General features: G+C 44.3%; 5 protein-coding genes across 7 annotated transcripts; 3 read left to right on the top strand and 2 right to left on the bottom strand.

Moving 5' to 3' along the window:
• The first annotated feature begins 688 nt into the window (after positions 1 to 688).
• On the top strand, positions 689 to 2250 carry nr2c2ap (nuclear receptor 2C2-associated protein). The gene is made up of 5 exons (XM_030372516.1): positions 689 to 770; positions 915 to 1005; positions 1284 to 1389; positions 1527 to 1594; positions 1766 to 2250. Exons 1-5 carry the CDS (start codon positions 733 to 735, stop codon positions 1886 to 1888), a joined length of 426 nt encoding a protein of 141 aa, XP_030228376.1. The 5' UTR covers positions 689 to 732; the 3' UTR covers positions 1889 to 2250.
• On the bottom strand, positions 2082 to 4312 carry rfxank (regulatory factor X-associated ankyrin-containing protein). Its single transcript, XM_030372515.1, has 9 exons — positions 4179 to 4312; positions 3963 to 4104; positions 3680 to 3802; positions 3525 to 3590; positions 3273 to 3373; positions 3063 to 3188; positions 2805 to 2871; positions 2625 to 2705; positions 2082 to 2495 (listed from the first exon to the last, which is right to left on the bottom strand). The coding sequence occupies exons 2-9, from the start codon at positions 4075 to 4077 to the stop codon at positions 2392 to 2394; spliced, it is 783 nt and encodes a 260-aa protein (XP_030228375.1). The 5' UTR covers positions 4078 to 4104; positions 4179 to 4312; the 3' UTR covers positions 2082 to 2391.
• Positions 3777 to 7684, top strand: borcs8 (BLOC-1 related complex subunit 8). 3 transcript variants are annotated; one of them, XM_030372519.1, is made up of 6 exons: positions 3777 to 3912; positions 4671 to 4783; positions 5011 to 5075; positions 5162 to 5269; positions 5552 to 5652; positions 7081 to 7684. In XM_030372519.1, exons 1-5 carry the CDS (start codon positions 3909 to 3911, stop codon positions 5628 to 5630), a joined length of 369 nt encoding a protein of 122 aa, XP_030228379.1. In that variant the 5' UTR covers positions 3777 to 3908; the 3' UTR covers positions 5631 to 5652; positions 7081 to 7684. The 3 variants fall into 3 exon arrangements, with proteins under 3 accessions (XP_030228379.1, XP_030228377.1, XP_030228378.1); XM_030372517.1 differs by lacking the exon at positions 3777 to 3912 and adding an exon at positions 4228 to 4513; XM_030372518.1 differs by lacking the exons at positions 3777 to 3912; positions 5552 to 5652 and adding an exon at positions 4228 to 4513.
• On the bottom strand, positions 5857 to 9061 carry tmem221 (transmembrane protein 221). The gene is made up of 3 exons (XM_030372514.1): positions 8518 to 9061; positions 7895 to 7980; positions 5857 to 6780 (listed from the first exon to the last, which is right to left on the bottom strand). The coding sequence occupies exons 1-3, from the start codon at positions 8814 to 8816 to the stop codon at positions 6251 to 6253; spliced, it is 915 nt and encodes a 304-aa protein (XP_030228374.1). The 5' UTR covers positions 8817 to 9061; the 3' UTR covers positions 5857 to 6250.
• A 3215-nt stretch (positions 9062 to 12276) lies between these two features.
• Positions 12277 to 24728, top strand: mef2b (myocyte enhancer factor 2b). Its single transcript, XM_030372512.1, has 9 exons — positions 12277 to 12483; positions 17519 to 17597; positions 18137 to 18340; positions 19195 to 19332; positions 19669 to 19846; positions 20776 to 20939; positions 21666 to 21792; positions 21924 to 22041; positions 22664 to 24728. The coding sequence occupies exons 2-9, from the start codon at positions 17544 to 17546 to the stop codon at positions 22992 to 22994; spliced, it is 1314 nt and encodes a 437-aa protein (XP_030228372.1). The 5' UTR covers positions 12277 to 12483; positions 17519 to 17543; the 3' UTR covers positions 22995 to 24728.
• Positions 24729 to 25101: the final 373 nt, after the last annotated feature.

Below are 25101 nucleotides of genomic sequence, written 5' to 3' on the forward strand. Positions count from 1 at the left end.
AACCAGATAGAAACATTTGAGTGAATGTGTGTCTGAATATGTTACATTCTACACTCAATGGGCCCTTCCAGAGATTTGTACTTGTAATTGCTTGGAGACATAAGCACTTAAGACAGTGTGTGCATAAATAAGCCACAACTATACACTAACATGGTTCATACTATTTGTGGATGTGATAACAATCCAAGGTTTCCTTTGCATGACAGTTGAGGTGAGTTAAAAAGGCAGTGAGGTGCCTTTTGTAACTAAACAAATTCAGGTGACATTCAAACACACTCAGGCTTGGATGAGTTAAAAATATTTGTTTATTTCTGAAACAGAATTTGTGAGAGACGACATAAAAATCAGTACAACAAAGTTATTACAATAATAAAACTAGGAAAATGTAAATCTGTGCAAATTGTATGTCTGCTTTAGTTGTACAAAGGGTTTGAGGGTGCAAATATAAAGATTAGGTAGAAATAGTCAAATATTAAGGAGACAAACAACTGAACTGATACAAAAATAACCATATGCGCATAATAAATCATTTTGTGTATAAACGATAAACCTGATATCGATTGAAAAAAACGTATTTTATCGACGTCTTGTACTGATGAGTTTGTGCAACTAAGTCGCAAAGAGCGTGGCTGCCATCTAGCGGAGAAGTTGAGTATGGTACACAGGTCACTGCCCATGCTGTCGTAAACTGAGAACAAACTTACGGCAGTTTCACCTAATGGGAAATGCAAGATGGCTACATCGTTGATATGCCGAGAAACACAGAGCAGGTAAATAGGCATGGCTCCTCGATCCACACTGTAATAACATCGATAAGGGATGGATCCCGTACGTATTCTATCCACCTGCTATAAACAATTATAAATGTGTCCAAAAACCATTAGATCTGTGTAATTAGCATTATCATTTTCCAGGGTGAGTTCCACACTTAACAGAGATGCTAAGCAGTTTGGAAAGAAGTATATGTTTGACTCCAACGAAGAAACGTGCTGGAACTCCGACCAGGTAAAACTGCACCTGTCCGTATATTAATTATAAATTCAAATATTGTGTTATCCATTCAAAGTCAAATCTCAAGAGGTATCGTCTCCTAGAACAGTGGTTCTCAAACTTTGTGGTCTTAGTTAGAAATGTTCATGAGTACCTCCTGCAGTACTCCAAAGAACCGGTACACGTTCCCCAATTTGAGAACCACCCTCCTTGAAAATGGAGCATCCCATGGTATGGTCATGGAATAAAAACCTGGACATACCCAGCACAAATACTATCTTTAACTTCAACAGGGGGAGAACCAGTGGGTTGCTCTAGAGTTTCCAAAGAATGTCAAGATGTCAGAATTGAAGGTCCAATTCCAGGGAGGATTTTCCGGGAGAACGTGTCGACTAGAAGGTAACGATAAAGTGACACTTGGGAAAGTGTGACTTTAATAAGTTGATCATATTTGGTCAATAACCAAATTTGACAACATTTCTATTAAGTCCACCTTGATATGTACATTTTTCTAATTGTGCTTTTGATCTCACTAGGATGCGTGAGTGGTGGTGAGTTTACAGCACTCAGCCAGTTTTACCCTGAAGACAACAATTCCCTTCAGATATCCTTTGTTTTACTGTTTAGAATTTGTCATAACGATCACATGGAGTACAGGTTTTATATTCCATCTTCTATATTGATCTCAAGCAATATTTATACTTGCCACACAAATTGGATTTGACTCACACAATACGTCATTCTGCGCTTATTTTGATCTTAACTCCACACCCACAGCTTTCCCATACAGGAAGTTCCTGCAGTCAGCCGGCTAAAAATAGTATTTGAGGACAGCAGTGACTTTTTTGGGAGAATCATCGTTTATTCTTTGGAGATCCTCGGGGAGCGAGCTTCATGACATGTGTTGTTTTATCCCTGAGGAAGTGGAAGAGGTTCAGACTTCTGACCGTCCGATGACACCAACAGACATCTGGTCCACATGAACCGATTCCACTGGATATAGTCTGGAGAAAGGTGGCTCTTCCCACTCTTCTGTGTCCAACCAGTGGAAATGTGAGGGGCTTTGCAGTGACATTGAAGTGACAGTGACATTTTGTGTTTACACCTTGTTTAATGATTTCATTTTTCATCAATATCTGTGCCATTCATTTTTCATTTTTTGAAGAAGAAATACATTACAAACCAACGCTTTTGCTTTCGAGTTTTATAAAAAATATATCACATGTAATAAGAAATTAAAAAAAAAACTATAGAAAACCATACGGATACAATTCAAGCTTATTGGAGTGATTTGATACCACATAACTTCGCACCGCACAGCAGTCCTGATAAGTCCACACAACTCGCCAATGCCATCTTGGTCCCACTCTAATTTAAGTGCAGCACGTCCATACCACTCCTTTATTCACACAAATCTTTCCTTCGTGCCAACGACAAGAATCTTTCCTTCATTTCGTCATCTGGACTGTAAAGTTGTAGAACGTGTTCCTCCAACACTTTCTGGACTGTAGGGTCAAACCCAAATCGAGACCACTTAGTGCTCAGTTCAGTGGAGCGGCAGCAATATGTCGAGATCTACAATTACAGTGAAATAACACTGCAATATTACCAGATATATATAGAGGTATACTCACTCTTTTTATGTCCTAGGGCGACCGCCAAGGCTGTTGGACTGTACCCTGAGTCGGATTCAATGGTCAGGTCTGCACCTCTGTCTGACAGGTGTTAGGCATTAAGGGTTCACAGTTACTGTATTCAGACAAGTGTGATCCATATTCATAGCATTTAGAATATCAACAAACTGCTGGTTTTACCTAAGAGTTCCTGAACACACTGGATATGGTTCCCTCTCACCGCGTAAAGAATGGGGGTTCCACCGTTCTGGAAAACCAAACAGTTAAAAATAAGTGAAAATATCTGAAAACCATGATGAATTAAAGTTATACATATACTCTGGTTGTCATTACAATTGTGTATGTATGTAGGGTCTGTGATGGCTGTGCTAAGTCTTTCTAAACACGCTGTGTGTGGCATTCACGTCATACTTTCATGATACATTATTGATCACGTACCCAGTCGTACGTGTTAATGTCCACCCCAAGGGCAAGCAGGGACTTCACAATGTCCACAAAACCTCCCATGCTCGCCAGGGTTAATGCACTCTCTCGTTCCCATGCAACAGTTTTGGGGTCTGCTCCCTACAACACAGTGAAAACACATCAGATGGCATGCTCTCCCCTTCCTTGGCTGGAACTGATCAAGATATAGTGTCCATTATTCACCTCCGCCAAGAGGTAATCCACCACAGCTTTTTCCCCAAACGCAGCCGCCCACATGAGGGGAGTGAAGCCCCTATCATCTTGTTTGTTGAGCAGAGAACAATCTGGAAAATGCACATACCCTAAATTATCCTCCCTTGATAAAAGGCTAATGCAGTAGATCTAACACATCCAAGTGAGATATAAACTAGATGTCGAAATACTAATTAGGGTTGTATTGCCCTGGGGCTGGTATTGATTACAAAGCTTTTTCACCTTTATTGAGATGTACGGCAACCTGGCAAACATCTCCCTGAGCTGCCAACTGGTGTATGGACAGACCTTGGGAAAGCAGGTAAAATATACGTGACTAATAGCGAGACAAATATAACTGTAAAACGTTCCACTTCCAAATATGAGAACATATATACAGTCTAGCGTTGCTGGGAGGAATGTGAGCTCGTTCCCCCGCTGCCTGTTGGTGAGGCTGGTGGAGTGTTTGATCAGACCCTCGTCGTCCACATCCGTGTTCTCCTGAGACACCAACGACACATCTAGGAGTAAACGTCAATTTCATCAGCAAGATGTTTGACGTACGACAATAGAAGGAACATTTTTCAAAAGACAAACAACGCCGCCGACGAGGGTGACGTTGGTGCAATGGGTAAACAAAGTAACCGATATCTGTGAGCAAAGAGGTTTGAGATCGCATACCATGTAAACCTAGTTCTTTGGGATCCGGGAGGCAGGCATTTGAACCTTCATTTTGAACCATAGATAACCCTTCTTCTCCAATATCATCCATTGCCCGCAATTGAATAAGTTGCATTGCCAACTTATGACATAAGTGTACTTCCTGAAAAAGGCGAAAGTAAATTATGCAAAATCACGTCAGCAGAGACCACGTTTTTGAAAAAGACGATGTCTTACAATCACTTCATTGTCTTCTCCATCTTATGAATATCCACAGATGATGTATGTAGAGGTAGATACATTAAAAAACCAAATCGCTAGGGGATACAGCCAAGAGCATAACATTCATTCACATCGAGTGTAGGAATGACTTTCAAGGCACCACGTTTATGACCGGAGAGCTTTCTTGGAGGCACCGACCGATCAAAACACGGAAGTAGTCTGTCATTGTTTTGCCTGTTTTAATATCTTCGACTCGTATACTCCAAAACATTTAAATAACATCGATTAGACCATTTGTAGCCCAGTCTGCGACATGGAAGACCAGGAGATGCAGCTGAAAGTAAAACGAGGTAGTTAACTTGGAGAAGCATTGTGTTTGTTAGTAATCATGCAGTTGTTGTCAAATGATTCATCAGACCATACATTTGCAAAAGAAAATGAATGGAAGTCCTAATACTACTTCGTTTACTTTTCTAAATGTAAAACGAATACCTCTTATCTTTACAGTCTCCGACAAGTTCACGGAGAGCATGTACGTCCTGGCCAACGAGCCCTCAGTGGCCCTGTACAGGCTGCAGGAGCACGTCCGCAGGTCGCTGCCAGAGCTGGTGCAACATAAGGTAAGCTATGAATAATGGTACTTTAACAGAGAAAACGCTGTCGGTAATGCTACATTACATTTGACAGGCTTGATTTGTTTTCCCCTGGTGAATTATTAAAACAATATTTAATCAATTGTTCATATTTGGCTTATGCCCATAATTTACATTGAATACGTGCAGAATGCAATTACCAGTATTCATTGATCCATTTGAGGATGTTAAAGATCTTCCATTTGCCCACACAGACTGATATGCAAAGCTGGGAGGAGCAGAGTCAAGGAGCCATATACAGTGTGGAGTATGCATGCAGGTAAGAAGCGCATCCATACAGACCTTTTGTAATCATTCCAACCGCCCACTGACTAATGTAATCCTTGTGGATCTATTGATTTGCAGTGCAGTGAAGAGCATGGCCAACAGCACCGTGTATTTTAAAAGCATAGATGGCCTCCTCCGCCAAGCGATCAGCATGAAGGAGCAAATAAGCAACTCTCAGGGACGCAGGTAGGAGGCAGCAGAGAATGGTTCGAGACGTTCACCCTCCCATCAAAGCTCTTTTGTTTCAATGGGTTTTCTTTTCAATGATTTCTTATTGTCATAGCATGCTTTCCTTCAATCACCCATTCACTTTGTATTCCTTTTGTGTTCTTTGTCTGTTGATTTCTTCTTTGTAATCATTATGTTTTACCAAACCTTATACTCACTTCCCTTTAAAAATTGGATTTATTCATTCTATTATTTTTGGTTTTACCCCTTGTTCCCGTTTCTTTTGCCCCGTGCATGTAGCTCACTTGATGTGACCCCAGCCCCCAGCCCCCCCAGCCCCCCCGCCCCTTCTCCATCCTCCCAAACCATTCCCTCATGACCCCTGGATGCAGGTGTTAAAGGTCAGTGCCGAAGCTTTGAGAATTGGCCAATAAAACATGTACGATTCTCACCTTGAACGATGCACAACTTAATGGTGCTGGACATAACACTTTTATTTGGTTGATTTCATCAGCTAAATCAGGTAATCATCAGGTTAATATTTAGCTGCCCACTTTGGTTCCTAGGGTAACTGTAACAGATTGAATGCTAATAATTTGACTACAGATTTTCCAACATTTTATTAACATTAAAAAAATTCGAAACAAAACTCTACACATCTGTGGCACTAGGTGCAAGTGGATTCTAAAATTGTGATCATCCAGATAAAACGGTACAAACTCTTGAGGTATCGGTCGACTCCATAATCTTAAAGTGATTATTTAATGATTAACAGCAGACAACAAAATCTTTCTTACGACTCAAATTGAGCTCCAACTACCCTTGAATTAGACACAACAAAGTTCACGATTGACTCTGTTCTCATGACGGCGGTCCGTATCGAGGCGACCCCCACGATGGCAGCCCCTCGGGCGAAGCGTCATAAAGGTTGTCTCATCTCGGTTACAAAGTTCTGTGTTAATGCGGCCCGGCGCTCTCGACCAAACCGCACCGCGTCGGTCACACCAGCGTCGAGTCTTTCCCCTTGCGTGCCAGGACGCTCCTCATCTCGTTGTTGACCCCGTTCCACGGCTTGGTCGGGACCTGCAGCAGCTCGGCCGACAGGGTCCTGTGCATCCGGGAGCTGCTGCCGCCGCTGCTGTAGCCATCCTTCTCCCCCCCGCTGTGGCACTGGGACACCCGGGCTGGCGAGTACCGCTGAGCCGGGAGCGGCTCGTGCTGTTTCGGGGGCGGGCAGGGTGGGTAGGACGTCTGCCTCTGGAGCTCAGGCTGGCCGCGGTGCATGCGCGGTTGGTCCACCCCCACTTTGAGCTCCACGGGCGGGGGGAAGGGGGCTCCGCCGATGCCGCCGTGCTGGTTCTGGAACAGAGTATTGAGCCGGGGGTTCTGGTCGTGGCCGGCGGTCTGGGAGGATTTCACCACAGAGTGGATGACCACGATCAGCAGGATCAGGATGCCCGAGGAGAGGACGCACGCGCTGGCGATGCCCGTCTCCACCTCGAACAACAGCAGCATGTAGAGGGACATGGCTGAGGGGAGGGAGAGCAAATACAGAGTAGAGACTTCTGATTTCAGGCGGTGAATGTCTGCTAATAAGTTAATGGTACACAGGGTTTTTATTTGTTTTAACCGCGTATTAGTGTTGAGGTTAACGTCGACCTTTTGGGATATTTTGCGCCTTTTTGAGTATGAAAATATAAGGTTTCGCTTTACGTTGTTCGGTTGACCCGTTCAGTGAGGAAATGTCCCCCATTACACAATAAAGTCACTTTGCATTCTGCCAGACAAATGGTCCTGAAATGCATTGTCACGCGTGTGTTTGTCTCCAGGAAAAGGGGCGTGGAGCCGGGGGCGGGGAAAGAAGCGGGAGAGAAGCACGGCTCTGGGCAGTGAGCCGGCCCATTCAGCCGGCACTGTCACCCCTACAGACTCCCTCTCCCGCTCCAAGCTGATGGATGCTGGGGTGGGGTTAAAGTTCCAACCCCCTCCTCCTTCATTACGTTGAGCAACTTGCTGACCACACACACACACACACACACACACACACACACACACACACACACACACACACACACACACACACACACACACACACACACACACACACACACACACACACACAGCTCAGTGGAATGGAGCCAATGCACTGCTGGACTCTGCTTTAAAACATTCGAGCAATGGACGCCACTCAAAGAAATCTTTGTTCACTGGGACACACTAGACACCGGTGGGGTTGGGGAGGGGGGGGAGGTAGAGTCGCCATTTTATTTGCTATTGAGAGGTTTGGTTACTTTTGGATGAGAAAACACTGCTGCTGCAGTTATGCGACGTTGGTTGTGAGAAGCCGATTGAAGTGTGTAAGCTTGCACTCAATGGAAATGTTTGTTAATTTAATGTCTGCTTTTTTAATAAAAATGTAACGTGTCAAATTTGGAAGACTCATCTTATTATTATTATTATTATTATTATTTAGCATTATGATTGCTGCTTCGCTAGGCTTAACAGTTGCTTGGGAGGTACATGGTATAGAAACGTTCACCTCTTTTATTTAGAATGTTTGTTTATTTCCCTGAGAGTACGGAAGGCCCTTGAGGGGAAAATCCTCCAATGTTTCGGGGAGATTTTTTGCGTCTCCTTTCTTACCTGCCAGGTACACGGACACCCCGAGACAGAACAGTCCAATTGCCACATGCCGCACCGCTCTGCTCTCCAGCAGGAACCAGTCCGCTCTGTGGAAGAAAATAAGCTGCATGGGGCATTCTGTTCGCCGGGATTGAAGATTTAACAGAATTGAAATCAGTGATGCGATCAGTAAATTCGATGTGTTGTGTGACTATGTTGAAACATCCATCAACTTTTTTTTTGGGTTGAATAGTTAGTTCACATCAACACAAATATTTAGCACCTGTTGTGGCCATAATACCAATTGATCACTGGTGCGATAGTGGAAGACTGAAACCAAACCGGGAAAGGGCCAGCGAGGGGCCGTGTGCTGGAGTATAATGAGGGGAATGTCTTTGTTTAGACCAGATTCCGATGGAGTTTAGAGGTGGGGGGTTGCAGGCGAATGCCTCATCACCAGTATGTAGGCTACGCTTGAAAACAATTAAAAACAATAATCGGCCTAAAGTTTAACCGATAAACTCAGTCATGTTATAGCCTACTACATCTGGCACCGGCGGTTCAATAAATTCCTCGCAAAGGGTCAATTGAAGTGCTAAACACAACTTGTTAGGATAATCGGCCTGTGCTACAGGAGCGGTTACCTTTCTGTGTCTTGTTCTCCGCTGCATATCTCTGTTGAAAAGTAACTGTGAAGGAGACACACCACTACTGAGCTCAGGTTGAGGGTGAGCGACAACGCCGAGAGCACCGTGGACACAGGCAGTAGGACGTCCCAGACATGAGCCGGCACGATGGAGGTATCCCGGGGGGACTCCTTCACTGTCTTCTGCTGGGAGTGGAGCTGGAAGATCAGGATGACGGATAAAACGGACGCGAAAGCCGACAGAATTCCCAGGAGGGATAAAACGATGACAGAACGATGGCTGTAGCTGGGCGGCATTTTTACAGGCGACGAATCATCAGCAGCCAAAACTTTGATCCACAAGAACAAAAATAATTGGCAGAATAGAAACACCGACGCGAATCCCCCAGACACTACGCCTCGCCTCGAGGATTAATCCGTCCACGGGCAGCAGTTATTGCAGAATCCTTAAACCCTGAGGCGTGTGCGGCCCTGCAGGAATTTGCAGCGATTTGCTTGTTGTGGGAGCGCAATCACCGGCCGGACTGAGGCGAGCATGTGATGTGCTTTAAAATCCCCAGATTAAAAAGTTGCAACAACAATAGACTTCTCACTTGGGTTCTTGGAGACAATGAGTTGACCTGACCCACCGCAAGTCCCACATGCCTATGAAAACAAAAGGCTGTAGGCCTATTACAATTTTAAATTAAACAACACTTTGAATATACACATAGGCCCTATTCATGTAGCCTAATAAAATGCATATTTGTTGGCAAGGGCCCTAGGTGTCTGCTAAAATATTAATAATAAACAACTAATCAATAGACCTATTCATAATATAAGGATGCTTTGAAGTCAATAATAAATAAGTAATATATAATCAAACATTTATCAGACTGTATGGACATAGACGTTCATGTCCAGACGATGTAGCCATCCAATTTAGTATACAGCGAGATGCAAAAAGAAAAGCACTTGAATTGTTAAACAAAATAGTTTGCATCACTCAGTCACTCATGGCTTCTAACTCATCTGAACCCTGGTGCATCAGTTACCATGGAAACCAACAGATGTGCGTTTTTCCCGCGCGTTGATTTTGTTGATTTATGCCTTTCTGCCGCAATTAACCAGGCGACATTGGATTTAATGAATGAAAACATCTATCCCCAGGAGGGCATTATGATTTCCACACAAACAAATAAACACTACACCGATGTGAAACACAGCAGTGCTAAACACACGCAAGAGAATAATAATAGGCCCACGACGACGAACAAGACAAAAAGCATTGTAAACGCAGTGATGATGAACACATTTTCCTAAAAATACATTCAATATACAACTTTGCAATTCTAATTTGTAGATATTTGTGGTCCTCTCTTATGTTGTTATTAATGGATTTAATTGTTGTGGGCCCGTTTGCTCAGCACAGCAGCGATCACTATGTCTCGAGGAGGTTAAGGTATAGGCTGGCCCAAACTTATCGCTTCTTCAGCCCGATGCTGTTGGGATGCTCTCAAGGCTCTTTCATACGAACACTGACTTGTGTGTTCTATTTCTGAATCTGACAGCTATACCACATTCTAATGAGGGCGACAGCGCCGAGCTGTTCAAAAAGCAGAAGTGAAACGTTTGAGGGGAAAAAAATTGGCAAAATGTGAATACGTTCCAAACTCATTTCTATCTTGCTCTAACAATGCTTTTTTTGTTGTTGTTGTATTTCAATGAAAACGAGTTGCTGTCTTCATAGACCCTATGCTTATATAAGCTTATTATGATTAGGTCTTTCAACTGATCTATAAGCAACTTTTATTTTCAGACAAAAGGCTGTGATTTCAATATAGGAAAAACAATAACTTCTATAGCAGTGAGTAAGTTGTGAATGAACAGATCAAGGTTGTCTGAGGCAGGCAGGCTCTGAAGCAGACACACTCCAAGGTGTAGTTAGCTGCTGGGATGTTGCTGAACACTTGCATCAGATGCACCTTGGGTCTCCTTGTGACTGTACAAACTTAACATCTTTGAGTGCTGTTGATTTAGAGTTGTGTGGCCTGTGTTTGTGTGTGTTTGCGTGTTTGTGCGTGTGCGTGTGTGCTCACATTTGAGTATGTGTGTGCATGTGTGTCATGTGAGTGTGTGTGTGTGTGTGTGTGTTTGAGTGTGAGTGTGTACGTTTATGGTCCCACGTGTGTTGGTGTGTGTTTGTATGTGTGCATGCATGCATGGGTTCAAGTGCGTGTGCACATCCGTGTTTGTTTGTGCGGGTTTGTGTGTGTGTGTGTGTGCGTGTGTGTGTGTGTGCGTGTGTGTGTGCGTGTGTGTGTGTGTGTGTGTGTGTGTGTGTAAGAGAACGAGAGAGAGTTGATGTCCCTATGGCTGATTGTTGTATGTCATGTACTCCGTGGTCTGGTCTATTTTTAGCAGCTCTGAGTGCATGTGTCACATCCCAAGAATAGGCAGGAATCAGACAGCTCATGTAAGCCATTCATTTATTACAGCTAAGAATATCCGTCAAACTGACAGTATGTGGGTTTTCCCTCCGCTTCTCACCCGTGACTCGTGGAAGAAGTATGGATGTACATGTACTGTATGTGTACCCTCTGTATAAGCGAGGCTCATTTAGGGGGAGATTCAAGGCGTTCGTATACCTTACAGACTGTATGTACCGTACTTGCGGTTGTCGGTCAATTATATTGACCGACAAATGCACCAGCGTTGCTTTTGAGTGTAGGGTTTATAGTATAGCATGAAACCACTGGATGTGGATTATTGATTTGTCATCAGTCTGAATGGAACAAGAGTGTAAATCAAAGGCAATGGTAGGCAAAAATAGCCACCCATCAAGGATGCTATCTATAGCACCTGCCGTTGATTCCCCCCTCCCACCCTGCGCGTTGGTGTTGTTTTACTGTAAGTGCCACTTTTATTCCCAGTCATTTATTCCCTTGCTTTTTACCTACTCACCCCCGCCCCTCCCCCCCCCCCCCCCCCCCCCCCCCCCCCCCCCTCCATCCCATCCCTCCATCTCTATTCTTAGGCTTCATTATTGATTCAGTCGTGTTAGTGCAGCTATTGAATGTATACAAAGGGTGATGGTGCATTGTTTAGTTGAATCGTACCAAAACGGATTGGGTCAGTTGACTTTGAACTGGTGGTCTGAAAGTACACCAATATTTTTCTATTTTCCCCAAAAGGATTTCACCTAATCGGCTGAATTATGTTAGTCTATCAACTATATATATATTATCAATCTTCAGACACATTTTTTAATCGTTTTTGAATATTGAGAGCACAATTCTATCTAATCATTCAGATACATTTCTTATGAAGGCTGATGAGGCTTCAATAATGTTTAAACATTTATATTGTCTCATTTATGGCACACCCATTTTCACTCAAACTCAAACGGTTTCTGGGTTGTAATAATTAAATAATAAGAACACTTTTGATACTCATGCCTACATAAAAAGTAAGAAAGAAAGCCCTCATCATGAATAACTTTTGGACGATTCATCTTCTTTCTTTATCTGATACAGCCTCGATGAGAACTTCAGTATCTATACAATATCTCCTGTGAATATATTAAGGAAGAATACTTAATAAAATAAGTATTAAATAATTTAACGTTTCGCCGAATATTTCAATGTAAAGTCCCTATATGTGGATGGTTGGAATGGAGGCGGACGGTTGTGTCGCTGTAACGAGCCAATGGCGTGGCAGAGGAGGCGGGCTCTGGAACTGGGCTGCAGTCCAGCTGTTGCTGCTGCTGCTGCCGCGCGCTCGTTTGGAGAGAGGAGCGCTCCGACCCCTCGCGCGCATCAGGTGAACATATCCTCATCTTTCACTAACGGGTCCAATTAAAAAGACGAGAACCGGGAGGGAGAAAAACAATCGGAAAAGAGAATTCCTCATCCTTTTCGTGTGACAATAAGACAAACGAAGAGTTGAGTCTAAAAAAGACCAGAGGATCGACGTCAAATTACAGGTGAGATACATTTTTTTGTGTTTATTACAGTCACCTATGCAGTTTATTATGTTAATAATCAAGTCAAGTCAAGGTTGTTCACTTTTTGTTTTCCGTGGTGTTAACATGCATGTGCTATTGAAAGTAACACATCATTGAAGTTAATTTAGTCAAGGATGCTTGGTAACTTGGGGACAGATTGGCTATTCTTAGCGAAACTATTTTGAATGACGTCAGCAATTTATTAATTATCTGCAAATATCTCAAAGCAGTGTATTTTTAACATTTAATTTATTGTGCTAAATACGCACTCAAGTCGACAATATTGCCTATTTTGGCTCAGACACAGCAAGTGTATCAGAATGGGAACCGGACACTAACACAAATTGCTTTAAGATAGTCTGCCCTCTCAACAGGACAGCTCGGAGAGAAGCAATTATTTTACACAATGTCAACATGCATGCATAAATGTCTCACTATAGTTTCTATCTTGCTATCAAGTTTAAAACAAAGAGGCAGAAAACAAGCAGACCTACAGACAGAAAGACGGACAGACAGTCAGACAGACATGCCGTGGTGGATGAGCTTACTTTGAAATAGAGTCAGTAACTGAATACATAAGCACAAAACATACAGGGCATCTAGATAACGCAGGCATGAAATAATAAAATGGGACCATTGACAGGAATATAAGTTAAAATGATTCATGCTTGCCAACTTGCTTGGCTGAGTGCCACGTCAATAACATGTACATTACCAGATCATGAAGAAGCTATTAACAAAAACAGATTCATGACTATAGTCTTGATGACAAATGCACGCAAGAGACAATGGGTCTGATGCAGGGAAATGCTGGATTTATTCTGGGAAACGTCAGTATATTGTCCTTTGACGCTTGAATAAAACCTACTTTTTATAGAATGATCAGGTGTTCCACTCGTGTCTATGCTGCGGTCCTGGCGCCATCACAAACATGAGGGCAATTCAATTATCCCCTGTTAAAATTAGAGAAATATCCACACACCACTGCTCTTCAAAGACTCAGCAAACCATGAACTGTCTGACCTCGAGGATGAGAGAGACACATAGAGAGAGGATGACAGAGAGAGAGTCTAACAGAAAGACAGAGAGAGAGAGAGTCTCACATAGTCATCCTCCTGAATTTAAATTGTTGAAGACTGTTAAGGCGGGTGAGCAAATAAATCCTCAACAGTTTATTTTATAGTAATATATTATAATATTTTGGGCTTTTTTACTCTGAAGTAATATTGTGTAGTGCTACATTGTTCGTGTTTCTTGTAACGTCCTCCTATTTTAAAAAACAGGAAACTAATAGGTTTATGTGTATACGTTCAAATCTCTGTACCAGAGTATGACGTATTTCATGGAGATATGATTATGTTCCATCTCTGGGGGTCTTGGTTGTATTTCTGCTGCGAACAAAGGTGATGAGACTCTGAACGGCACTGAGCATTAGTCAGGTGACGGCCATGTCCCCAGAGATCTGCCGCTAGCTTATACTGCTTCATCATGGCTACAAACTCATCTTATCCAGACTTTAAATTTAAAAAATGTATTTCATTTGATGGACTTTTATCCATATCCATATAGTTACAAGACACAAGAAACATACTGACTGATCAAAGGAAATGCTACATTGATTGACGCACGATTTACAAAAACACATTTTCGTACCCCATTACATCACGTTGTTTGACAATATAAAGCAATCCCCATCAAACAATACGTTAATGTAGACACAAAGCTATTTTAAAGGGGGTCTTATTGACAGGCCACACATCATCCATTAGTTCAGTGTTCCCAATGGAGAACATCAACATTTTAACCCGTGCTGAGGATGTATCAAACCCGCAGCATCGCAGTGGACGGTGTCAGCCTGACAGAACTGTAGCAATGGCTAAACATCTCTGTGGCTTCTCACTAGCAACAACGCCGTCCATAACTCCTGTGTTTGTGTGGCAGCGCGAGCTGCTTGTTGTCACAGGACCGTCCCCGGTGGACACAGGGAACGATCCGGCTCCTCGGAGATCACAAGGCGAGCGGGGGGATCTCTGCCTTAAGTGGCCACACTACTGTTTGTGTGTGTTTTGGTTTTTCCACCTCTGGGAATGGGCCTTCAGGTGGCTGGGGAGGTATTACCCTATAGAAACAGCAGGCCCCGGGCGGCGGGAGAGGTGTGTGAATGTGTGCAACGATTGCTTTATTACAGGATGTGTGGCTATGATTCTACCATCGATGCCAGTCTTGATCCCAACGTGCAGGGAGACCCGACACGTGATAGAGGGGAGAGAAGGGGTTGGTCTGCAGACGGTGAGCGTATCAGGGTGGCGTGAGGTCAGGTCCCCCTGACGGATCTCCCGCGGCAGTGGGCGTATGGACACGGCGTTCTATCCTGTGACAAACTCAACTGTGCATGTTCTCTGCTACTTCTTTGTGTTAAGATGGAGCGCAAGAACCGCAGAGTCTTGACGCCAGCCCATTGGTTGGGAGTGCAGCTATATCTGACCTGGTATCCAGACAGTGACTTGTTGGCTGATGGCGATGCTAGTTTGGCCTGTGTGGGAAAGGAACTCCGTCAGAGACATAAAGATCTTTCAGCACTTGTGTTCTCCTTTTTTTTTTCTGTTTTTTTCTTTTGCGCATATCTCCCAGTTCCATCGCCTCAAGACCAACACTTAGTGCTGTGTAGCGAGAATCCAGAATGGGTATGTTTTCTCACCTTGGTCGGCGAGCGGTGGCGCCGTTTCAAGGAACAGACGCGGAAAATGGTTCAAGCTACACCTCCTTTTTCAATTAGAAAGAAATGAAACGATTATTAATAACACAATGATCAATTATCTATAAATATAGTCATATTAGATGTAATCATTTAATAATTTATAATACTACTACTTACAATAATTATTAAAAAAAAAAAAAGTATCCACAGATACACTGTGAATACCTAAGTATAATACTACTTCTACTACTTCTAATACTACTTCTACAACTACTTATAATAATCATTACAACGTTTCATGACTTCATTCGTTTATGAGGGCGTCTGTGGATGATAACAGAGTCGACGCTGTCCTTGCACCCTTCGTATGGGGGGGCCCGCCATGGGGCAATATTAGTACTTTATAAGGTAAAACCAGAGTCTACGGGGGGGCGGAATCCCGTTGAAAGGGCCCAGATGTCTGTGCGGCGAGTGTGGGCCGGGGGGTGGCCGGGCACTCTGGGGGTCATGGGAAGACGGACGCGACATCCTCCCCTCTGCCACCACCAGTAGGTCAGGGAGCTAAATATAGAGCCGGGTCGCTGGTGTGCTCCGTAGAAGAGGGGAAAACCACAGAAAACTCTCTCCGTCTCGAATACCGTGCACACAGTTCGGTCAGACCTCCACTTGACTTGTAGCATTCAGACTCGCCCGGGGAATGTAGAGAATCGAGGAAGGGCGGAAAAAGGGAAAGGTTCATAAATTAGCCTCTGTTGTTTTATTTATATGATAGTCTTTATCGTCAGTTAGGGGCCATTTAGTTTGCAAACAGTAGTCAACACAGCCAATAAACATCATAAAATAAATAAAAAATCATAAAAACATAAATACATATCACATGTAGTCGATGTCATCCTGACAGTGTGTGTGCAATAGCAGCTAGGCCTAAAGCTCGTTAAAAAACCCAACAGCTAAGGGAACAAATGATCTCAGATATCTATTGGATTTGGCCCTTGTTGTACTTGACTTCATGTCATGGAGTACAAGAACCAGTGCATTCCCATCCCCACCTCAAGCGAGCTAGGTTCTCCGCTGAATGCTATCTCTGTGGCGTGACATGCTCCCCTCTCTCCTTAATTGTGTCATACGGGCCGTTCTGTAATCACTGATAGGTGATTACAGAAAGCTATAGCTTTCTGCTAAATCTTAAATACATTGCACTTTCTAAAAAGCTTTTTTAACTTTGCCATTATTTTCTATTTTAATACTAAAATGCCTTTTTAACTTTCTATTTTTTGCATATGTTTTTCTTTTACTTACCTATTATTTTATTTAATTGTATGACAATGTTTATATGTGAAGCACTTTGAGTCTGCCTTGTGTATGAAAAGTGCTATATAAATAAAGTTGCCTTGCCTTGCCTTGCCTTTCCTTGAATGACTTACAATGGCAAATAAGTGAGGCTCTTTTATACATGCATGACTGCATCCGCCTCAACACTACCCCTTACCCACATATCTGTGTCTCTGACCTGGCAGAAACATGGGAGAGGAGTGGGTGGTTGTCTTAAACTTTCAACCGTTCCCGTCGTCTCTTTCAGAAACCAAAACATTTATTTTTTTCCCACTTCCACTGCACTATCAGTTCATATTTTTTTCTTCAACATGGCTGCTTCTACCTTTAAAAGGAGCTACTGTGTGTATTTTTAACCCCGCCTCTCCCCCCCCCCCCCCCCCCCCTCCAAGTCCCCCGAGGGCCTGGGTGGGGTGGCTCAGAGCCGCGGCGGTGCTGGCCTTGGGGTAACCCAGACGGCGGGGGGTGGTGGTGGTGGTGCTAGGGGGCCCATAGCGTTAGGCTGTGAGGACTGCTGGCCAGGATGGGGGCCAAACTAACTTTAGACCCCGCTGCTCCAGGTTGGTAAAAATAAACCCCAGCCCAGAGGGAGAGGCTGTGACTGAAGTGACCAAGCGAAGAATGCACTTATTTTGAAATTTCGTTTCACACATTTGTGTATGTTTTCTTTTTTATTACTATAATATGACACATGATTTAAGATTATCAGTGCTGTGTTGGTAATGGCTATAAATTAAGTAACGTTGTAAGATAAAACACAGTGACAATCTTCATTAAAGATTGTAGCTAGAATGATAAAACAAGTAACTCAAATTAAACATATGTTTAATTACGTTTACCCTAAGTAGGCCCAAAGTGGAAGATCTTAAATTCCAGGAATTTTTTTCATGTGACTGAATGTTCAATGCAGTAGTAAATATTTGCATAACTGAATATAATAATGTCTATCAACTTCTGTTTATTTTGTTGTACCTCTTTTTACAGTCTTGATAGTTAAAAGCTTGACAAGATGGGGCGAAAGAAAATTCAAATTTCTCGCATTTTGGACCAGAGAAATAGACAGGTAGGCACGAATGAAGCACAACTGTTACACTTAACATTTGAGTTCAACATAGCATTAATTGTCATATTTTATATGAATACAGCTAGTGTCTTTCATGATTGGGCTTATTAATTACCTTACCTGATTAACATTATGGCATTCGACACCATGCAGACCTTGTTTCGCATCTCACCACATTGATTGCTTTTTATGGTCAGCTCCATCTATATATATATTTATATATATATATATATATATATATATATATATATATATATATATATATATACTTCTCTTAATAGTGTTGGGGGATTTGTCTCAGATGAGGTAAAACTATAACTAATAGTTAATAAACCTAAGAGAGAAACATAAAAGATAAATTTACAAATATTAGTATTATGTTTTGTCCTAGTTTGTTGTAAAAAATCTGCTACAAAAAAAAGTTACAAGAGAGATATGTACAACGAAACCCAACATATAACGACATGATAACACAATTAACATCAACCTTTATTGTGAGTGACAGCTTCACGAGACAATCGCCTTCTTCTGGCCCGCAGGTGACCTTCACCAAGCGCAAGTTCGGCCTGATGAAGAAGGCGTACGAGCTGAGCGTGCTGTGTGACTGCGAGATCGCCCTGATCATCTTCAACAGCACCAACCGCCTCTTCCAGTACGCCAGCACCGACATGGACAAGGTGCTGCTGAAATACACTGAGTACAGCGAGCCTCACGAGAGTCGCACCAACACAGACATCCTGGAGGTAAAGCCGCCCTCCAGAACAACGTTTAGATTAATGAAAGCATCTTACGAAGCGACCATGACTGCTAACCATCCCAGCGAGGGTTGACCCCCTGACCCTAACACCATCCATGCAATAGTGGAGCCTCGTAGTGGTTGATAACCTGACCTTTAGGGTGGCTTCTTTCTGGCACGACTTGCAGTGAATTGGAACCCGTGTCGTGGATCAGGGGGTTTACAGGACAGGGGGGCAGGCCTCTTGCGCACGGACGCCTTTAATGGACGTGGCGTTCAGAGGCGGAAGCTTTCAGCTGGGAGAGGAACCCCTTTTAGCCACTAACCAGCCCTTCTCAAACAGCCTTCAGCCAGGGCCCAGTGGAGCCCGAGCCCTGGCCTCTTAGACCTCCATAAATAAGCCAGAATACTCACAGAACTTGAATTGGCAAATGAACATGCATTACTGAATCAAGTGGCGATGTGACGTGTGTTGTACAGTAGGGATGTTCCTAGAACCAAGTGTCAACAAGCACTAACACTTTGATAAGGATAACCCATTCCTTGTATACAACAAAGATAGGTATGATTAGGTGCTACACAACTAAGTACTATAACTAAGTACGACACACAATAAGTGCGCACCTTAAGTGGCAGGACGAACCAGACCCAATAAGTAGGGGGGATGGGAGGGGGTGGCTACGCAGTGTCGAGGTGAACTCTGAACAATCAATCGAATAACCCTTAACATTCTGGTAGTAGCAGCTACTCTGCGGCCCAGTACTGCAGCCCAACCCCTGCTTTCACCCGGCGCTGCACCGGCCCGTCCTCTGTGGTGTGTCTGTAAGCGTTGTTCTGTTGATGCCCCCCCCCCTATGACAGACGCTGCGTCGGAAAGGCCTGGGCCTGGAGGCGGCGGAGCTGGAGAGCGAGGAGAGTGTGCAGGCGGCGTCGGTCGGCGCAGAGAAGTACCCCCTGAGCGAAGGCATGGACCTGTCTGTGTCACGTCAGCGCTACTTTGTGAGTCAATACGCACTTCTGCAAAAAAAAAATAAAAAGAGGACACATGCACACAAACACATACACACTCGCGAGCGCACACACACACACACACATTCGTGAGCGCGCACATGCACGCCCGCGGATGCACACACTAACACGGACACACACTTTTGAACGCCACAAATGGGAAGAAGCTTTTATCACTTATAAATAATAAATAAATATGTTTCGATCCATATCGGCTCTGTTAACCTCAGTCTAAGTAGCTCCTGAATCCTAGAGAGCACCTGCCATGTTGTTAACCGTACTGGATAAAAGTCAAAGGAGGCTTACTGGTTTGTTTGGTCTCCCCAGTCCCCCTCCCTGCTGACCCAGGAGTCCCAGTTCCTGTTGTCGGGAGGCTGTGAGAACGGCTTCTCCAACGCCTCCAGCATGGGCCTGTCCCACAGACCCCAAGACTTCAAGCCCCTAGGCCCCAGGCCCACCTCCGCCGGCCCCCACCCACACACCCCCTTCATGGCCCCCCAACCAGGTGAGATCCAGCAGAGAGGACCCCCCAAGCCTCTATGACATAACTGCTAATGTATAAAAAAAAAATGAATGGCCGAATAATACAACTTTACATTTTCGGAAACTAAGATATGGGGCATTTGAAACGTGAGGTCAATGAGAAATAGAGAAATAGATATCTGCCTCAACTGATAAGCAAGCTGTTAACTCACAGGATCTACGTGTGTCTGTGTGTGTGTTTGTGTGTGTGTTTGTGTGTGTGTGTGTGTGTGTGTGTGTGTGTGTGTGTGTGTGTGTGTGTGTGTGTGTGTGTGTGTGTGTGTGTGTGTGTGTGTGTGTGTGTGTGTGTGTGTGTGTCTGTGTCTGTGTGCGTGTCTGTGTGTGTGTCTGTGTGTGTTTGTTGGGCTTGGGGTTTTGTGAAACCTACTCAGCAATCAGTTCTGTGGTTTTTGCACAGAACTGTATAGCACCTGCTACTGCGCCTCTCCTCACTAGAACTATAAGTAGACGTGTGGTGTGGCCTGAAGCTGTGGTCAATTGACTCTTAGCAGCCATAGATAAGAAACAGCGTGGTCTTCTCTATGGCTTCTTTATTGGTCTTCAATCCCAGGCACATTTGTTCAGCTCTTCAAATCATTTGATCATCTACTACATTAAATGAATATTATTGTAACTACAATACTAATATTAAACTAACGAACGAAACGCCAGATGTCCAACAGAGATGAGATCTGACGGTCAGCCCAAAAGGAGAAGTCGTGTTTCGCTGCAGATGGAGCGAGAGACGGGAGGGCGGTGTGTGTGTGTGTGTGTGTGGTGTGATTGTGTGTGTGTGTGTGTGTGTGTGTGTGTGAGTGTGTGTGTGTGCATGTGCAGAAAGAGAAGGGAAACAAACGTCCTGGTAACCACAGGCTCGTCTCTCACTTCCTGCCTCCCTCCTCTCGTCTTTAGGTGGGGGCTACTCCCATGTGTTCTCCCATGGCAACCTGCAGGCCAGGCCCCGGGAGGCCAAGAGCCCCCCCCCCCAGGTGCACCTGGGAGAGGGTGCCCGCGGTGACGGCGGCGGCGGCGGCCTGGGGCACATGGGCGGGGCTCGAACAAACCTCAGCTCGTCGGTGAGACCCTCGCTCCTTTCAGTGGTTCGGCGACAGCTGGCAAAAAAAAACAGCAACGCCTAAGGACTTCTGCGTCTGAAGACCGACGGGACTATTTATACCGTTTGGTCGATGCTCATATCCAAAGAGAATCTGGATGGAGTTCTTTCAGATACATCATTTCATATGTCATTAAGGAACATTAAGGGCCTTTGGGTTTGTCGTACTCAAGGATGGCCTAGGGAAGTAGGCTGCAGACACCGGGGGAATCGAACCAAGAACCTCTTTGGAGAGTCTGGGAGTCCAACACACACGCCACTATCTATACTATATCGGGGCCCAAGGATAGTGCTCATGGTGCTTACAAAATACATACCTTCGATATACTGTACATACCTAACCATAGCCACATCATATATTATGTCCAGGGCGAAATGCAGCTCTTCTACACACCCCTCCTCGCTGACCGGGTTCCTATTCCTTCTCCTCGTCCGTCTGCACATCCCGCCGTGTTTACTTAGCATTTGCAGCTTAGGCGCAGCTCTCGTTGTGCCCGACTGCCATCATACCATTTGCACAGCTCTATCATAAATAACTCCCATGGATTCTACCTCAACCATTATATTTTGTGCTGCTGTTATTGTATTGTTAGTGTTGTGTTTTATTATATACTCCCCGCTTCACAGTTCTTTCATCAATATAAATTGTTGCTATTGTTGTTCTTCTTCTTCTCCAATTTTCTTTCAGAGAGGCTTTTTGTACCAGGGCTTGCATGCCGGCAACTCCATGGTGTCCATGGGCAAGGCAGGGCTGCTGAGCCACAGCCTGGGTGCGTACGGCCTCCCCTCCCCCGGACACTCCGCCATGCAGACCGGTACGTCCGCCCACGTGTCCGCCCCCCCCCCCACGGTGCATCGTAACACTGATGTCGTCTGAAGAAGCGGGTGCTTTTGCTCGCGGCGTGTGCTGATCTTCTGCCTGTGCCGTGTGCTCCCCCCCTCCCAGAGTACCACAGCCCCAGTGGGTTCCCCCACCCGGCGAGTCTGCAGCGGGGGAACCTGCACGGCTGGCAGAGCATGCAGCAGCCCCTGCAGGAGTCCACAGGGCTTCACGTCAGCCCAGGGTAAGAGCTCGGATACCCCGGAGAAGAGGTGCAGAGAACATGCAGAGAACATGCATACAACATGCATGCAAAACATATTGATAAAATATAGAAAACATGTCGAAAATATATGGAAAACATGTAGAAAATAAATAGAAAACACATAGAAACCATGTAGAAAACAGATAGAAAATACGTGGATAAAACATGTTCATTTGCATCTGCGTGCCCCTGGAGAACCCTCTGTCTCCCTCTGTGGGTTGCATAAGGTATTGTGTGACATTATGGATTATTATCATTTTGTGATGAAGGGTTTTTTTCTCTGACAGTGGTCATATCTTGCTGGGGTGGTGGAGGAGCCTGTCTTTAGCACTGGTTGTTGGGTTTGGTGCCCACTCCCAGGGTATTGCTATGCTTTGGAAGCAAGCGACCACCAGATGGCCTGTTGAGGCATAGATTACTAGGTGACCTACAGGGGGCGATATAAATCAGGCTGATACTGGAATCAGAGTGAATGAAGCAGAAATCAAGTGACTATGCAAGTTCACTATTTATAGTAACGAGACGCTCACACCAGACCGTCCAGTTTTAAAGCTATCCTTTTCCTTGAATCAACATCAACTTTTATGTGTATCCTTCCCAGACTCTCGGATGGAGGGTGCTACTTTCCCTCCCAGACCTCCGTCCAGACCTCCCCCCCTATGCTCTCCCTGAACCTCAGCATCAAGTCGGAGCGCACCTCTCCGGAGCACAGCTCCTCCTCCCCCACCTCCCCGGCCCTCCAGCACCACTTCGGGCAGCCGTCCCCCGCGGGCGGCTCCGCCTGCCACAGCCCGCCGGAGGCCTACGGGGCCGGCGACGGAAAGGAATTTCCCAGAGGTGGATACCCAGAGGTCGGCCGGCAACTGGGAGACGAGGGGAAAGAGATGCCGTTTCCCAGGCAATTAGTGACCACGGACGGCTGGCCGAGATAGCGGCGGCCGTAGCAAACAGCACCATCACATTCGGCCCAGGTCTGAAGCACACACACACACACACACACACACACACACACGCACATGCACATACACGTGCACGCACACACATGAACATGCAGGCACATACACAAGCGTATGCGCTTGCAGGCACACATGCGAGCGCGTGTGTGCACAAACCCCCAGACCCCCACACACGCACGCATGCACAGGCACATGCACACACACACACACACACACACACACACACACACACACACACACACACACACACACACACACACACACACACACACACACACACACACACGCACACACACACGCACAGGGAATATAGATCCCATGGTTAAGAGTCTCTGTGTGTCCTCTGATGTAGAGCAGGTCTCTGCTGGTTCATAAACAACTTTAAGTGCATCTCTGATTAACCCGGAGGTGATGCATGGAAGCAAGTGTTTTTGTTTGGTTTGGCTTCGGGTTTTATGAGTCAAAATTCATTGTATTTTCTTTTTATATACAAGTTATATTGCGAGCACCACAGGAACAGCAAAGCCAAACCCGGGGGATGTTTTGGTTTATGCGTTGCTCGATCAAATAAAAACAAGGAGAAAGCTTTTTATGCTGTGGCCATTCAAACACTGATTCAAAACAATAGGTGGAAACGACTGGGAGGTAGAGTGGAAACCAGAATGAGATAAATGATCAGTCGCAGGATCCTGGTCATCTATATATAGTTTGATGAGTCTCATCTATTTATAGTTTACACGCCTTAAGTTCTTTTTTACTTCAAACAAACAACTATAATGATAGAAAACGTGGACATTGATTACAGTTTGTATTTGGAGAATTAAGATAAAAGTGCCTTTATTAAGCATAATCAGACCTTTTTGTTCATTGATGTGTCATCCAGATGGTTTTTATTTTTAATTTTCCCCTTTCAATTAAAAGGTTGTTTGGGTACAACTAAAGCATTGATAATATATACATATCTGGTCACATGTATATTGATTTGTATATTTTGTGTTCAATTTGATACAATGAATGTATTTGACATACAAATGTTTGCCCTTTATTGATTTTGCCAAGCCCCTTGATGATATATGATCATTTTTAACTAGCTACAGCTTTAATTGTCTTTTATCTCAATATATGCTATGCTAGAGGTGTGTGTCTTTTTGTTTTGGGTGAAAAAAATATATCTTTCGTTTTTTGGTTTTATAATGAACAGATCTAAAAATATGATATCATATGATGCATTACGATATGCGCTAGTTTGGTAAATTGGAGATCTTAATTTGCCCAATGAGTTTGTATGTGTGTGTGAGCCTGTGATTATTATTTTTTCAGCTTGATTTTACCAAGAGAGCCTTTTGAGATGAATTCTGATTATTCTAATACAATTTAATTTACGTGCGTTGCCCACACGGGGGCGTCCTAGTTAATGTTATGCTTGCTGAAAGGAGAAAACGGGAACAGAAAATATGGCCTTGATCGTATGTGCAGTTCTGCCTTGAAAGAAGGACCCAGGAAAATACATTTCAACCAGATACTATCAAGAAGAACACTTTATTTGATTTCTGCATGAACAACAATGTTTAACTTTGATTCAGATAGCTGTAGAGAGCTGAAACCTCGGCAAGTCAGACTTGAACCTAAAAAGGATTTGCAATCCTTGAAAAGGATTTTGAAGTGTAATTATGTTGTGCCTTCTTTAAAATAAACGCTGTTTGATTCGTACACTTGTTTTGACTGACGTCTGTGATTCAGTGGTCTACTTTATAACACATATTTTAGACTGCTAAAAGGCCTACTGTTCAGATCTGTTTGTATTTTGAACACACAGGCTACACAGGAACAAACATCAGCCACTTAAAAACCTTGGTCTCTTCAAAAAGACTGGAATTATTTCATGTCATCATATTCCGCTTTCTCACAAACTACCATTTGTCTTTGTTCACAGTGGGGTGTCTAACCGGTGGGTCATTTTGCTGAAAACGTTACCTGGTACGTTGAGGATACACTTTGAAACCGGAACCAGGGCTCACACTCAGACAGGGGCCCTCAGACAGGGCCCCCCCAGCCGTAAATGTAGAGGAGGACCCACAGGGGT

The sequence above is a fragment of the Gadus morhua genome, chromosome 12, assembly GCF_902167405.1.
Source record: "Gadus morhua chromosome 12, gadMor3.0, whole genome shotgun sequence".
NCBI classification, from domain to species: Eukaryota; Metazoa; Chordata; class Actinopteri; order Gadiformes; family Gadidae; genus Gadus; species Gadus morhua.